At 42.3% G+C, this 16,355-nt stretch overlaps 1 protein-coding gene across 1 annotated transcript; it reads right to left on the bottom strand.

Moving 5' to 3' along the window:
* Positions 1-4,168: 4,168 nt before the first annotated feature.
* On the bottom strand, positions 4,169-14,771 carry LOC115194840 (saxiphilin-like). Its single transcript, XM_029754763.1, has 5 exons — positions 14,727-14,771; positions 14,148-14,211; positions 4,697-4,828; positions 4,380-4,467; positions 4,169-4,305 (listed from the first exon to the last, which is right to left on the bottom strand). The coding sequence occupies exons 2-5, from the start codon at positions 14,197-14,199 to the stop codon at positions 4,290-4,292; spliced, it is 288 nt and encodes a 95-aa protein (XP_029610623.1). The 5' UTR covers positions 14,200-14,211; positions 14,727-14,771; the 3' UTR covers positions 4,169-4,289.
* Positions 14,772-16,355: the final 1,584 nt, after the last annotated feature.

Genomic DNA, 16,355 nt, shown 5'->3' with positions numbered 1-16,355 from the left:
GCCAGAACCAAGGAAGAAACCTAGAGAGGAACCAGGCTATGAGGGGTGGCCAGTCCTCTTCTGGCTGTGCCGGGTGGCGATTAAAACAGAACATGGCCAAGATGTTCAAATGTTCATAGATGACCAGCAGGGTCAAATAATAATAATCACAGTGGTTGTCGAGGGTGCAACAGGTCAACAAGTCAGTAAATGTCAGTTGGCTTTTCATAGCCGATCATTCCGAGTATCTCTATCGCTCCTGCTGTCTCTAGAGAGTTGAAAACAGCAGGTCTGGGACAGGTAGCATGTGCGGTGAACAGGTCAAGGCTCCATAGCCGCAGGCAGAACTGTTGAAACTGGAGCTTCAGCACGGCCAGGAGGACTTGGGACGACACATATCTTGATGCTGGGGACCACCACCCATAAAAAAAAAACGTTTCTGGCTAAAGAGACAAGACTAACAAGGGAAATCCATGAACTAATAGTACAGGTAGATAGCAATAAAAATGATACTACAGAGATACAAAATAAGTTAGAGGAAAAACAAAAAGAACTTGAGGAACTTATTCAAGAACGATCTAATGTAATCTATTACAAAAATAAAGCAAACTGGATGGAATATGGAGAAAAATGCACCAAATTCTTCCTGAATCTCCAATACAGGAACACTAACAAAAATAATTTGCAGAAACTCGTTACTGAAGACGGAGTCGTCTATGATTCTCCGAATTATCTTTTAAAAGAGGAAGCTAATTATTTTAGGCAGATGTTCACATTAGTAGCTTTGGATAGAAAACACTCAAAAGTTTCTAAAACTGTTTGAATGGTGTCTGTGAGTATAACAGAACTCAAATGGCAAGCCAAAACCTGAGAAGATTCTGTACAGGAAGTACCCTGTCTGACCATTTCTTGGGCTTCTTTGTCATCTCTATCCAAAACAAATGATCTCTGCTGTAACGTGACATTTTCTAACGCTCCCATAGGCTCTCAGAAGGCGCCAGAACGTTAAATGATGACTTTGCAGTCTCTGGCTGAAAAACAGTAGCGCACTTGGTAAGTGGTCGATCTGAGAACAATGAGACGGGCTTGCGCGTGCACGAGACGACTCCATTTTCAACTTTGAGACCTTTGAACGAAAACAGGGTTTCCCGGTCAAAATATTATCGCTATTTTACGAGAAAAATCACATAAAAATTGATTTTAAACAGCGTTTGACAAGCTTCGAAGTACGGTAATGGAATATTTTGAATTTTTTTGTCACGATACGCGTCACCCTTCGTCACCCTTCGGATAGTGTCTTGAATGCCCGAACAAAACGCCGCTATTTGGATATAACTATGGATTATTTGGAACCAAACCAACATTTGTTATTGAAGTAGAAGTCCTGGGAGTGCATTCTGATGAACAGCAAAGGTAATCCAATGTTTCTTTTGGTAAATCTGAGTTTGGTGAGTACCAAACTTGGTGGGTGTCAAATTAGCTAGCTCGTGATGGCGAGCTATCTACTCAGAATATTGCAAACTGTGCTTTCACCGAAAAGCTATTTTAAAATCGGACACCGCGATTGCATAAAGGGGTTCTGTATCTATAATTCTTTAAAAAAAAATTATGTTTTTGTGAACGTTTATTGTGAGTAATTTAGTAAATTCACCGGAAGTGTTCGGTGGGAATACTAGTTCTGAACGTCACATGCTAATGTAAAAAGCTGGTTTTTGATATAAATATGTACTTGATTGAACAAAACATGCATGTATTGTATAACATAATGTCCTAGGAGTGTCATCTGACGAAGATCATCAAAGGTTAGTGCTGCATTTAGCTGTGGTTTTGGTTTTTGTGACATTACATGCTAGCTTGAAAAATGGGTGTCTGATTATTTCTGGCTGGGTACTCTGCTGACATAATCTAATGTTTTGCTTTTGTTGTAAAGCCTTTTTGAAATCGGACAGTGTGGTTAGATAAAGGAGAGTCTTGTCTTTTAAATGGTGTAAAATTGTCATATGTTTGAAAAATGGAAGTTTTCGGATTTTCGAGGAGTTTGTATTTCGCGCCACGCCCAATCATTGGATATTGGAGTGGTGTTCCGCTAGCGGAACGTCTAGATGTAAGAGGTTTTAAGAAAGTTGATGAGCTTAGAGCAAGGATTTCTTTCCAGAGAGACATCGGGTCCTGTAACATACTTTGTTTCACGGAAACATGGCTCTCTCGGGATACTCTGTCGGAGTCGGTAAAGCCAGCTGGATTCTCAGTACATCGCGCACACAGGAAAATATATCTCTCGGGGGAAGCAGAAGGGCGTGTTTCACGATTAATGACTCATGGTGTAATTCTAGGAACATACAGGAACTCAAGTCATTTTGTTCAACCGACCTAGAACACACAATTAATTGCCAACCATATTATCTCCCAAGAAAATTCTCCTCCGTCTTCGCCACGTCCGTTTCCTTGCCACCTCAAGCCGAAACCGACGGCCGTCAAAAGAACTTGATTGGACTTTATGCAAACTGGAAACCACATATCCTGAGGCTGCATTTATTGTAGCTGGGGACTTTAACAAAGCAAATGTAAGGACTACGCTGCCGAAGTTCTATCAACATATTGACTGTCCAACTCGCGCTGCTAAGACAGTCGACCATTGCTATTTAAACTTCCGGGATGCTTACAAGGCCCTCCCCCGCCCTCCTTTCAGCAATTCTGACCACGACTCCATCTTGCTCCTCCTGTCCTATAGGCAGAAACTCAAACAGGAAGTGCCCGTGCTTCGTACTATTCAATACCCTAACCAGAAACTGTGGATAGATGGTAGCATTCGCACGAACCACCGCATTTAATAATCATTAAGCTCGAGGCCCTGAACCACACCCTGTGCAACTGGGTCTTGGACTTAGATACAGGCCGCCCCCAGGTGCTGAAGGTAGGAAACATCACCTCCACTCCGCTGATTCTCAATACTGCAGTCGCACAAGGGTGAGTGCTAAGCCCCCTCCTGTACTCCCTGTTCACCCATGACCGCGTGGCCAAGCACGCCTCCAACACAATCAAGTTTGCAGACAACCCTAAAAGGCTTGATTACCAATGATGAGACAGCCTACAGGGAGGGCGGCTCTGGGAGTGTAGTGCCTGGTTAACAACCTCTCACTCAATGTCAACAAAAGGAGATGATCGTGCACTTCAGGAAACAGCAGAGGGTACACCCCCTTATCTACATTGACAGGACCACAGTGGAGAAGGTGGAAAGCTTCAAGTTCCTTGGCGTACACGTCACTGACAGACAAATGAACCACCCACACAGTGTGGTGAAGGCACAACAGAGCCTCGTCAACCTTGTGGCTAAAGAAATTTGGCTGGTCACCTAAAACCCACACATTTTTACAGATACACAGTTGAAAGCATCCTGTCAGGCTGTATTGCCGCCAACGCTCGTCAGAGGGTGGTGCGGTCTGCCCAAGGAATTACCGGGGGCAAATTATCCCCCCTCCAGGAAACCTACAGCACCCAATGTCACCGACAGGCAAAAAAGATCAAGGGCAACCACCCGAGCCACTGCCTGTTCACCCCACTATCATCTAGAAGGAAAAGTCAGTACAGGTGCATCCAAGCCAGAACCGAGAGACTTAATAGCTACTCTCTCAAGGCCATCACTAGCACTTTAGAGGCTGCTGCCTATAGGAAGCGGCTAGGTCACTGGCCACGTCAATACTATTTACATATCTGCCATTCCTCATCTCATATGTATATACACTGTATCTTAAGACATTCCGCTCTGACTTCTTCCATAGGTTTATAGTCTTTATTCATTCCTACTTAAGTGTATACACGTTGTGTAATTTGTTAGATATTACTGCACTGTCGGAGCTAGAAGCACAAGCATTTTGCTACACCCACAACATCTGCTATTAACCTGCATGTGACCAATAGTTGATTTGCAATTACATTGATGTCAGTGATTAGAGGGATATAAAGTGCTGAGTACCAGGCAGTTATCAAGTATAGTAGGCTACTAATGACCATCAGCAGCATCATAGCTTGGAAAAGCCTAATTACCATGACTAAGTGGTCACATGGAAGTGACTGCCTTCATGACCACAGGTGTGGTGGTAATACGGTCACCATAGCCTTATTCCTTCCATTTCCCAGAAATGGACTGGTTCAGCATATCACACCAACAATAAAGAAATTGAAGCAACAATTTTAGATCTGGATTTATTCATATAGAATGTGAATCAACGCCCATAGTACTGTAAAGACAAGCATCAAAGTAATGCCAATGTTTTTGCAAAGTCTTCTCAACGGCTTGGTTCCACTGCCTCTCATCTGCGAGAACCACTATAATTAAACAAAAACAAATATTAACACTCAGAACAAGCTGCAAAGAATGAACATTTAGTGAGTGAGTGTACCTGCATGCACATTTGACAGAAGCAGTGCCTGGTGGAGTCTCAGTACCCAGGATCTTTTGTCCAGTTCTGGTAACACACCAAGAGGAACCTACCAGAAGTGGACATGTTAAAAAGCTGTTGCATAAGTCCCCACAAGAAAAGTAAACAAACATGTGACATTTTGTTAGTCCCCATGAGGTCAAATGCTATTTCCAAGGGGGTTAAGGTTAGAATTAAGGTACGGTTTTTGTGTTAAGGGTAGAGGAAATAGGATTTTAAATGGGACTGAATTGTGTGTCCCCACAAGGTTAGCTGTACAAGACTGAGTGAGCGGTAACCTGTAGATCCCCAGTGTTGCTCAGGGGTGTATTCTCCCTGGCAGTCACACGTGGGGACGTAGACTCCAGGCGGGCCATTTATCACAGCATCTCTAGCACGCTCACAAGGGGTCTTGGGTCGTTTCATTGCATCTGGACACACAGGTAACATACATTGTAACGTAGACATAACATTCTGGAAGCTTGGGCTGCATCCCGTGTGGGACCCTACTCCCCTATGGGCCCTGGTCAGAAGTAGTTTATACGGAACAGGGTTCCATTTCAGATGCAACCTAGGGACTTCCTGGCTAAAAAAATAGAAATTCTGCTACTTGTTTAAAGGGCCCATGCAGTCAAAATTCAGTTTCTGTGTTTTGTATAACTGCTGATGACACTAAGACTGTAAAAGTGGGGGTAAATTGTTCAGTGTCATTTCTTGATAGTTGCTAGACAAGCCAGTCATACATACAGTTGAATGATTAAACTATTCATATCAGAATACCTCAGTCCAGCATCTAGACACCGATATACATGTCTGGAACTAGAAAAGTGGCAGGTAGCCTAGCGGTTAGAGAGTTGGGCCAGTAGTTCATGTCAGTGAACCGACAAGTTGGTATATCCATCTATGTTCCCTTCAGCAAGGCACAACCTTCATTATTCCAGTGTCAGAGGGTGTCCCATGGAGAAGCGGTTATGAAAACATTTCCAATTCACACCTGCATGTGTGAAATAGGACAGAGCAACACCCACTAATGTTAATTAAAATGCAGGTGTGAGGCATGTAACTCTTACCTCCGAGAGCAAAAACCGTGCTGATAAGCAGAATGATGGTCAATGTCGCCATGATGATAGGTCTCCTAAAGAGAGGATTAGATGAGAATTTTAATCAGCTGTGATAGTACTGGAATATTACAAGTCAGTGGAGTGGCTGGTGGAACTAGAGGAGAGGTTAAGGAAACCCTGTGTTAATTACAACACTTAAGCAACTGCTAAGGCAGCATTTTCTAAACCCAGTCCTGAGGACCCCAAGAATCGAGTATTGGCAACACGGTGCTACTAGTCTTCTGCCAAAACTCAGGTATCATCTCTTCAACCACATACAATAGATAAGCCTGGCACACAGGAATATGCATCCTTCACAGATGGCTCCTCATTTCTTATGTAGTGAACCATCTTTGGCAAGGGCCCATAATGCACTACATAGGGATTGGGAAGCAGCCTAGATGTAGTCAGAGACTACCCAGTTACTGCAAAGGTAACTATTAGTCTATGCTCTTAAATGCAGGGGGTCACTCCACAAAATGGCACCCTATATAGTGCACTACATTTGACCAGGGCCACATAAGATTAAGGTGCCATTTGAGATGCAGATAGTCTATTAAATAATGATACAATCTCACCTTCTGCACTCTTCCAAGGGATTCACTGGTCTTCTCTCTGTTGTCTGTGAGTTATGGTCTACTCTTCCACCTCTCCTTTTAAAGGATCTGTCACAGGTGTGACTAGTTGCCTCATTAACCCAACGAGAGATCCCGATGTCCGCCATTAGCCAATGATGTAAAGTACTTAAGTAAAAATACTTCAAAGAAATACTAATTCGTTTTTTTTGGGTATCTTTACTTTACTATTTATGTTTTTGACAACTTCACTACATTCCTAAAGAAAATAATGTACTTTTTACTCCGTACATTTTCCCTGACACCCAAAAGTAATCATTACATTTTGAATGATTAGCAGAACAGAAAAATGGTCCAATTCACACACTTAAAAGAGAACATCCCTGGTCATCCATACTGCCTCTGATCTGGCAGACTCCCTAAACACAAACGCTTTCTTTGTAAATTATGTCTGAGTGTTGGAGTGTGACACTGGCTATCTGTAATTAAATTAAAAACAACAAGAAAATGGTGCCGTCTGGTTTGCTTAGTATAAGGAATTTATATAAGGAATAGTATAAGGAATTTGAAATGATTTATACTTTTATTTTTGATACTTTAGTATATTTAAAACCGAATACTTTTCTCAAGTAATATTTTACTGGGTGACTTTCACTTTTAATTGAGTCATTTTCTATGAAGGAATCTTCATAGGCATTGAAGAGAGTAGTAGAGGAAGATGGGTCCAGTTTCGAGGGATCCTGAGAGGCTCCCTGTGAGTATGCCGAGGCCAATAGAGAGTGATAGGAATAACATGTGTTTCAGTAAGGCTCTATTTTTATGTCTGTTTTTTTCTAAACCATTTCCCCATTCTTTTTTACCTTCCCCTTTGTGTCACAAATTGTAATGAATTCACAAACCAGAACAGGACAGCCCATGCTGTAGGACTCAGCCAACGCAGTGCGACTCAGCCCACAAAGTATTTATTAAGTTATACGTTTTAAAAACATTACCATATATTCATTACAGATTTCACAACATATTAAGTGTGTGCCCTCAGGCCCCTGCTCTACTATCACATATCTATATCACAAAATCCAAGCAAGTGTACATGGGTGTAGTGTGTATGTTATCGTGTGTTTGTATACATGTGTCCATGTTTATGTTACTTCAGTCTCCACTGTTCTTTAGGGTGTATTTTTATCTGTTTTTTAAATACAATTCTACTGCTGGCATGAGTTTCTTGATGTGGAATAGATTTCCATGTCGTCATGGCTCTATGTAGTACTGTGCGCCTCCCATTGTCTGTTCTGGACATGGGGAATGTGAAGAGACTTCTTGTACCATGTCTTGTGGGGTATGTATATATATACTGCTCAAAAAAATAAAGGGAACACTTAAACCACACATCCTAGATCTGAATGAAAGAAATAATCTTATTAAATACTTTTTTCTTTACATAGTTGAATGTGCTGACAACAAAATCACACAAAAATAATCAATGGAAATCCAATTTATCAACCCATGGAGGTCTGGATTTGGAGTCACACTCAAAATTAAAGTGGAAAACCACACTACAGGCTGATCCAACTTTGATGTAATGTCCTTAAAACAAGTCAAAATGAGGCTCAGTAGTTTGTGTGGCCTCCACGTGCCTGTATGACCTCCCTACAATGCCTGGGCATGCTCCTGATGAGGTGGCGGATGGTCTCCTGAGGGATCTCCTCCCAGACCTGGACTAAAGCATCCGCCAACTCCTGGACAGTCTGTGGTGCAACGTGGCATTGGTGGATGGAGCGAGACATGATGTCCCAGATGTGCTCAATTGGATTCAGGTCTGGGGAACGGGCGGGCCAGTCCATAGCATCAATGCCTTCCTCTTGCAGGAACTGCTGACACACTCCAGCCACATGAGATCTAGCATTGTCTTGCATTAGGAGGAACCCAGGGCCAACCGCACCAGCATATGGTCTCACAAGGGGTCTGAGGATCTCATCTCGGTACCTAATGGCAGTCAGGCTACCTCTGGCGAGCACATGGAGGGCTGTGCGGCCCCCCAAAGAAATGCCACCCCACACCATGACTGACCCACCACCAAACCGGTCATGCTGGAGGATGTTGCAAGCAGCAGAACGTTCTCCACGGCGTCTCCAGACTCTGTCACGTCTGTCACCTGCTCAGTGTGAACCTGCTTTCATCTGTGAAGAGCACAGGGCGCCAGTGGCGAATTTGCCAATCTTGGTGTTCTCTGGCAAATGCCAAACGTCCTGCACGGTGTTGGGCTGTAAGCACAACCCCCACCTGTGGACGTCGGGCCCTCATACTACCCTCATGGAGTCTGTTTCTGACCGTTTGAGCAGACACATGCACATTTGTGGCCTGCTGGAGTTCATTTTGCAGGGCTCTGGCAGTGCTTCTCCTGCTCCTCCTTGCACAAAGGCGGAGGTAGCGGTCCTGCTGCTGGGTTGTTGCCCTCCTATGGCCTCCTCCACGTCTCCTGATGTACTGGCCTGTCTCCTGGTAGCGCCTCCATGCTCTGGACACTACGCTGATAGACACAGCAAACCTTCTTGCCACAGCTCACATTGATGTGCCATCCTGAATGAGCTGCACTACCTGAGCCACTTGTGTGGGTTGTAGACTCCGTCTCATGCTACCACTAGAGTGAAAGCACCGCCAGCATTCAAAAGTGACCAAAACATCAGCCAGGAAGCATAGGAACTGAGAAGTGGTCTGTGGTCCCCACCTGCAGAACCACTCCTTTATTGGGGGTGTCTTGCTATTTGCCTATAATTTCCACCTGTTGTCTATTCCATTTGCACAACAGCATGTGAAATTTATTGTCAATCACTGTTGCTTCGTAAGTGGACAGTTTGATTTCACAGAAGTGTGATTGACTTGGAGTTACATTGTGTTGTTTAAGTGTTCCCTGTATTTTTTTGAGCAGTGTATATATATTATGTATAGGTGTCTGAGCTCTGTGCCAGTAGTTCAGACAGATTGGTGCATTCAACACCTCTCACAAATACAAGTAGTGATGAAGTCAATCTCTCCTCCACCTTGAGCCAGGAGAGATTGACATGTACTTTATTAATGTTAGCTCTTTGGATATCCAAGTGCCAACCGTGCTGCCCTGTTCTGAGCCAATTGCAATTTTCCTAAGTCCCTCTTTGTGGCACCTGACCACACGACTGAACAGTAGTCCAGGTGCGACAGAACGAAAGGCTGTCGACCTGCCTTGTTAGTGCTGATAGTGCTTCAAGCTGTGTAAGGGCTATTTGACCAAGAAGGAGAGTGATGGAGTGCTGCATCAGATGACCTGGCCTCCACAATCACCCGACCTCAACCCAATTGAGATGGTTTGGGATGAGTTGGACTGCAGAGTCAAGGAAAAGCAGCCAACAAGTACTCAACATTTGGAAACTCCTTCAAGACTGTTGGAAAAGCATTCCACGTGAAGCTGTTTGAGAGAATGCCACAAGTGTGCAAAGCTGTCAAGGGAAAGGGTGGCTACTTTGAATAATCTCAAATATATTTTTTGTTTAACTTCTTACATCTACACGTTCCGCTAGCGGAACGTCTGCTCCAATATCCAATGATGGGCGGGGCGCGAAATTCAAACTCCTCTAAATCCGAAAACGTACACTTTTCAAACATATGACTATGTTACAGCTATTTAAAGACAAGACTCTCCTTTATCTAACCAAACTGTCCGATTTCAAAAAGGCTTTACAGCGAAAGCAAAACATTAGATTATGTCAGCAGAGTACCCAGCCAGGAATAATCACACAGCCATTTTTCAAGCTAGCATATCATGTCACATAAACCCAAACCATATCTAAATGCAGCACTAACCTTTGATGATCTTCATCAGATGACACACCTAGGACATTGTGTTATACAATACATGCATGTCTGTTCAATCAAGTTCATATTTATATCAAAAACCAGCTTTTTACATTAGCATGTGACGTTCAGAACTAGCATTCCCACCGAACACTTCCGGTGATTTTACTAAATTACTCACGATAAACGTTCACAAAAGCATAACAATTATTTTAAGAATTATAGATACAGAACTCCTCTATGCACTCGATATGTCCGATTTTAAAATAGCTTTTCGGATGAAGCACATTTTGCAATAATGTAAGTACATAGCCCGGCGTTACAGGGCTAGCTATTTAGACACCCACCCAGTGTAGCCTTCACCAAAATCACATTTCCTATAAGAAAAATGTTCTTACCTTGCTTGTTCTTCATCAGAATACACTGCCAGGACTTCTACTTCAATAACAAATGTAGGTTTGGTCCCAAATAATCCATCGTTATATCCAAACAGCGACGTTTTGTTCGTGCGTTCTAGACACTATCCCAACGCTAAATCTCGGCCACGAGCATGACGCAAAATATGACAAAAAATTTCGAAATATTCCATTACCGTACTTCGAAGCATGTCAACCGCTGTTTAAAACCAATATTTATGCAATTTATCTCGTAGAGAAGCGATAATATTCCGACCGGGAATCTGCCTGTCTGTAAACTGAGGAAAAAACCAAAAGCCGGGGGCGGGGCGTGTCACGCGCCTAAGGCTTAGTCCATTGACTGACCACTCAGCTTTTGCTCTCGTGTGCTTCAGCCAGGGCTTTGAATGACATCATTCCTGTTTTTCCCGGGCTGTGAGACTCCATTGTTGACGTGAGAAGTGTCACGTAAGAGCAGAGATCCTTTGTAAACGATAGAGAGAATCAAGAAGGGCAAGAAATGTTCAGACAGGGTACTTCCTGAACAGAAGCATCTCAGGTTTTTGCCTGCCATAGGAGTTCTGTTATACTCACAGGACACCATTCAAACAGTTTCAGAAACTTTGGAGTGTTTTCTCTCCAAAGCTAATAATTATATGCATATTCCAGTTTCTGGGCAGGACTAATAATCAGATTAAATCGGGTACGTTTTTTATCCAGCCGTGAAATTACTGCCCCCTAGATGTAACAGGTTAATACATGATTCCATACGTGTTATGTCATAACTATTATTCTACAATGTAGAAAACATATATTTTATTTCACAAGTTCTCATTTACAATTGCGACCAGAATTGGATGTAGTCTATCACAGTGCTATCCGTTTTGTCACCAAAGCCCCATATACTGCGACCTGTATGCTCTCGTTGGATGGCCCTCGCTTCATACGCGTCGCCAAACCCACTGGCTCCATGTCATCTGCAAGTCTTTGCTAGGTAAAGCCCGCCTTAACTCGGCTCACTGGTCACCATAGCAGCACCCACCTGTAGCACGCACTCCAGCAGGTATATTTCATTGGTCACCCCCAAAGCGAATTCCTCGTTTGGCCGCCTTTCCAAACTCCAAGAATCACTGAAGCCTCATATCTCCCTCACTAACTTTAAGCAAACCCGTTGTCAGAGCAGCTCACTGCACATAGCCCATACTGTATTTATTTAGCCCCTTTGCACCCCAGTATCTCTACTTGCACAGCTATAGCTCGTGTTTAATTGCTATAATGTAATTACTTTGCCACTATGGCGTATTTATTGCCTTACCTCACCTGATTTGCATACACTGTATATAGACTTTCTCTACTGTATATTTGTTCCATGTGTAACTCTGTGTTGAACATTTGCTTTATCAAATGAGAACTTGTTCTCAACTAGCCTACCTGGTTAAATATATATTTTTAAAACACAACTGTGACCTGTTCAAATGCATCACTGGTACTGTAGATATTGTAGTGCTAGCATATAGAAAGCTGATGGGATTCTCCTGTTTTTCAAAGAAGCCATCATGCTGGTCTCACGCAATTGCATAGGTTATAGAAATGTTGCGCAACATGAGCTCATTAAGTAATTTCGATTTTCAAATGCCATTTGCATTGATGTCAGAGTGATTAGAGGGACAATAGAGTGTTGAGTACCAGGCAGTTAGCAAGTGTGGTAGACTACTAACGACCATCACCAGCATCAGAGCTTGGAGTAGCCTAATTCCTACATGGTCACGTGGAATTTGACTGCCTTCATGTCCTGTAACCACCGGTGTGGTGGTAATACAGTCACCATAACAGTCCTACCCCTTCCTCCATTTCCCAGAAATGGACTAATTCAGATAAATTGTTCAGCATATCACACCAACAATAAAGTAAGTAAATCAACAGGTTAATCTCTGGATTCCTTCATGTATTTATTTGTATGGAATGTGAATCAGTTCCTGTAGAACAGTAAAGACTACTGTCAGTCTTCTACATCTTTAGTTCCAACGCCTTTCATCTACAATTAGACAAAAAAAACCATCAAGAACCAGCTGCAAAGTAATAACATTTAGTGAATGATATATAAACACACACCTTGGTGAAACAGTTGCTAGCAGTTGATAGCAGTGCCTGGTGGAGTCTCGGTACCCTGGATCTTCTGTCCGTAGCTGGTCACACACCAACAGTAACCTACCAGAAAGACATGTTGCATATACAATATATACACATTGAATTATCACATTCGATTTTAGTGTGTGTATGTGCGTCCGTGTTAACCTGTAGAACCCGAACATTGCTTAGGGGTGTATTGTCCATTGTCGTCACACGTGGGGATGTAGGCTCCAATTGGGCCATGTATAGCGGCATCTCTAGCATCCTCACAGGGTCGTATCATAGCATCTGGACACAGGTAACATACATTGTAATGTGGACATAACATTGCAGGAAAATTTATGGACAGAATATACATGTCTGGAATCTTGGTTGTGTCCCATATGGGCCCTGGTCAGAAGTAGTTTATACGGAATAGGGTTCCGTTTCAGATGCAACCTAGGTAACCCCCCCCCCCTAAAGATTTAGATGCACTATTGTAAAGTGGTTGTTCCACTGGAGATCATAAGGTGAATGCACCAATTTGTAAGTCGCTCTGGATAAGAGCTCTGCTAAATGACTTAAATGTAAAATGTAAATGTCTAAATATTGAAATTCTGCTACTTGTTTAAAAGCCCTGTGCAGTCAAAATTCTGTTTCCCGTATAACAGCTGATGAAACTAAGACTGGAAATTGTATCAGTGTTATTTCCTGATAGTTGCTAGACAAAACCGATCGTAATTCCAGTTGAATGATCAAACCATTCATATCAGAATACCTCACTCAGTCCAGCATCTAGACACCAAAATACATCTCTGGAACTAGAGGAGTGGCAGGTAGCCTAGCGGTTAGAGAGTTGGGCCAGTACCGTAATTTCCGGACTATTAAGCGCACCTGAATATAAGCCGCACCCACTGAATTTTAAAAAATATATTATTTTGAACATAAATAAGCCGCACATGTCTATAAGCCACAGGTACATTGAAACAAATTAACTTTACACAGGCTTTAACGAAACACAGCTTGTAACAAAAAATTATAAGTAAGCTTTAGTTGTCTTTTTGCACCGAGTCAATACCTCACGCTGCCGATTCCAACGTCTTATCATCGACTCAAGACCACGCTCCCGTGCAGCAGCTCCATTTCCTTTTCCAACAGCCAGATCAATTGACTTCAACTTGAAAGCTGCATCATATGCATTTCTCCGCGCCTTTGCCATGATGAGGGTGATAAAATGACTACCGTGATCAGAATGATGGGAAGTTCGAGAGCGCTCGATTTAATCTAAACAGTAAACCAAAAAGTTGTTGACCTTAACCCGGTCGGCAATTTCGTTGGTCTAATGAAAGCTTCATGCAGTAAAAAAAAAAAACTGAGCACGTCACAGAATGTGTTTTTTTTTAAAACTTGAAAGCTGGAAAAATCCATATATTCGCCACGTCATTGTTTAAGCCGCAAGGCTCAAAGCCTGGGAAAAACAGTTGCGGCTTATAGTCCGGAAATTACGGTAGTTCAAATCAGTGAGCTGATATATCCGTCTATGTGCCATTCAGCAAGGCACAACCTTCATTTCTCCAGTGTCAAGGTTGATAATGGCTGACCCATGGAGAACCGGTTATGATAGAAACACATGTCCAATTCACACCTGCGTATTAATACCTACATGTGTGTAAAGTAGGACAGAGCAACACCAAATAAGGTTTTTATTAAAATGTGGTGAGTAGGTGTGAGGTTTGTCACTCTTACCTCCCAGAGCAAAAGCTGTGCTGACAAGCAGAATGATGGTAAATGTCGCCATGGTGATCGTCTCCTGAGAGAGAGAACAAGAGTGAGATTAGTTGAGCATTTTAAATAATCTGGTACGGCTGTGGGTACTAGAGGAGAGGTTAAGGAAACCCCACTGTTAGGTACAGAACTTACTCATCTGCCAAAGCAGCATTTTCTAAACCTAGTACTGAGGACCCCAAGAACCAAGTATGGGCAACACAGTGCTACTAGTCTTCTGCCAAAACTCAGGTATCATTTCTTCAACCACATACAATGGATTAGCCTGGCACACAGGAATATGCATCTTCCCAAATGGCTCCTCATTCCTTATGTAGTGAACTACCTTTGATGAGGGCCTACAATGTGCTACATAGGGAATGGGAAGCATTATAGATATTGTCAGAGACTACCCATTTACTGCAAAGGTAACTATTAGTCTATGTGATTAAATGCAAGGGGGGTGGGGTCACTCCACAAAATGGCACCCTATTTAGTGCACTACATTGACCTGTGCCATTTGAGATGCAGGTAGTCTATTAAATAATGATACAATCTCACCTTCTGCACTCTTCCAAGGGATTCACTGGTCTTCTCTTTGTTGTCTGTGAGTTATGGTCTACATCTTCTACCTCTCCTTTTAAAGGATCTGTCACAGGTGTGACTAGTTGCCTCATTAACCCAACGAGAGATCCCGATGTCCGCCAGAAGACAGTGGTGTAAAGTACTTAAGTAAAAATACTTCAAATAAATACTAATTCGGTTTTTTTGGGGTATCTTTACTTTACTATTTATGTTTTGACAACTTCACTACATTCCTAAAGAAAATAATGTACTTTTTACTCCGTACATTTTCCCTGACACCCAAATGTACTCATTACATTTTGAATGATTAGTAGAACAGAAAAATTGTCCCAATTCACCACCTTAAAAGAGAACATCCCTGGTCATCCCTGCTGCCTCTGATCTGGCAGACTCCCTAAACACAAACGCTTTCTTTGTAATGATGTCTGAGTGTTGGACTGTGACACTGGCTATCAGTAATTAAATTAAAAACAACAAGAAAATGGTGCCGTCTGGTTTGCTTAGTATAAGGAATTTATATAAGAAATAGTATAAGGAATTTGAAATGATTTATACCTTTATTTTTGATACTTTAGTATATTTACAACCGAATACTTTTCTCAAGTAATATTTTACTGGGTGACTTTCACTTTCTATGAAGGAATCTTCATAGGCAGTGAAGAGAGTAGTAGAGGAAGATGGGTCCAGTTTCGAGGGATCCAGAGAGGCTCCCTGTGAGTATGCCGTTCCCAATAGAGAGTGATAGGAATAACATGTGTTTCAGTAAGGCTGGTTTCTTAGCATTCATAGCCATGTTGATCAACTGTACCACAGAAATGGAACATAAATCACAGAAAATAGATGGTGTGGTGGTAGCTGCAGAGAACTCCTTGGGTTACGAAATTTTACAGCAGAATAGTTACAAGGTGTGATGAACGATAGTGTCCCGTTCTCCAGGCTTCTGGCCTGCTGTAGGATCAGATTGGGCCAAGTGGTGGAATAGTGGTGAGGTTTTGATGGGTCTAGGATCACACAAAGCACGAGTGCAAGCACGCACACACACACACACACACACACACACACACACACACACACACACACACACCACATACTAAATTATCCATTTTAGTTAACCTCGGGATCGGGTCCCCCATGCGGGGCGGTTGAGCTAACGTAGTCTTATGTGATTAGCATGAGGTTGTAAGTAACAAGAACATTTCCAGGACATAGGACATGTCTATTTGGTCAGATAACTTAACTTCTTGTTCATCAAACTGCACTGTCCAATTTACAGTAGCTATTACAGTGAAAAAATGCCATGCTATTGTTTGAGGAGAGTGTACAGTTATCTATTTGAAAATGTATATATTTGATCAATTAGGCACATTCGAGCAGACTGAAACAACATTTTGAATAGAAATGTAAAACTTGCCATCTAGTAGCCAAAATATAAATTGCGCCTAGAGTCCCTAAGTCAGATTAATCTTCATTAATAAACACATTTGTTGATGCAAACATTTTCAACAGAAATTAAATGGTTCATTGGATCAGCGTAAAACTTTGCACATACACTGCTCCCATCTAGCCAAATTCTAAATTCACCTGGGCAGGAATAATACATTATGG

The sequence above is a fragment of the Salmo trutta genome, chromosome 5 (assembly GCF_901001165.1).
Source record: "Salmo trutta chromosome 5, fSalTru1.1, whole genome shotgun sequence".
NCBI classification, from domain to species: Eukaryota; Metazoa; Chordata; class Actinopteri; order Salmoniformes; family Salmonidae; genus Salmo; species Salmo trutta.
The sequence above is the reverse complement of the archived record's forward strand: the minus strand, read 5'-3'. Positions and strand labels throughout refer to the sequence as shown.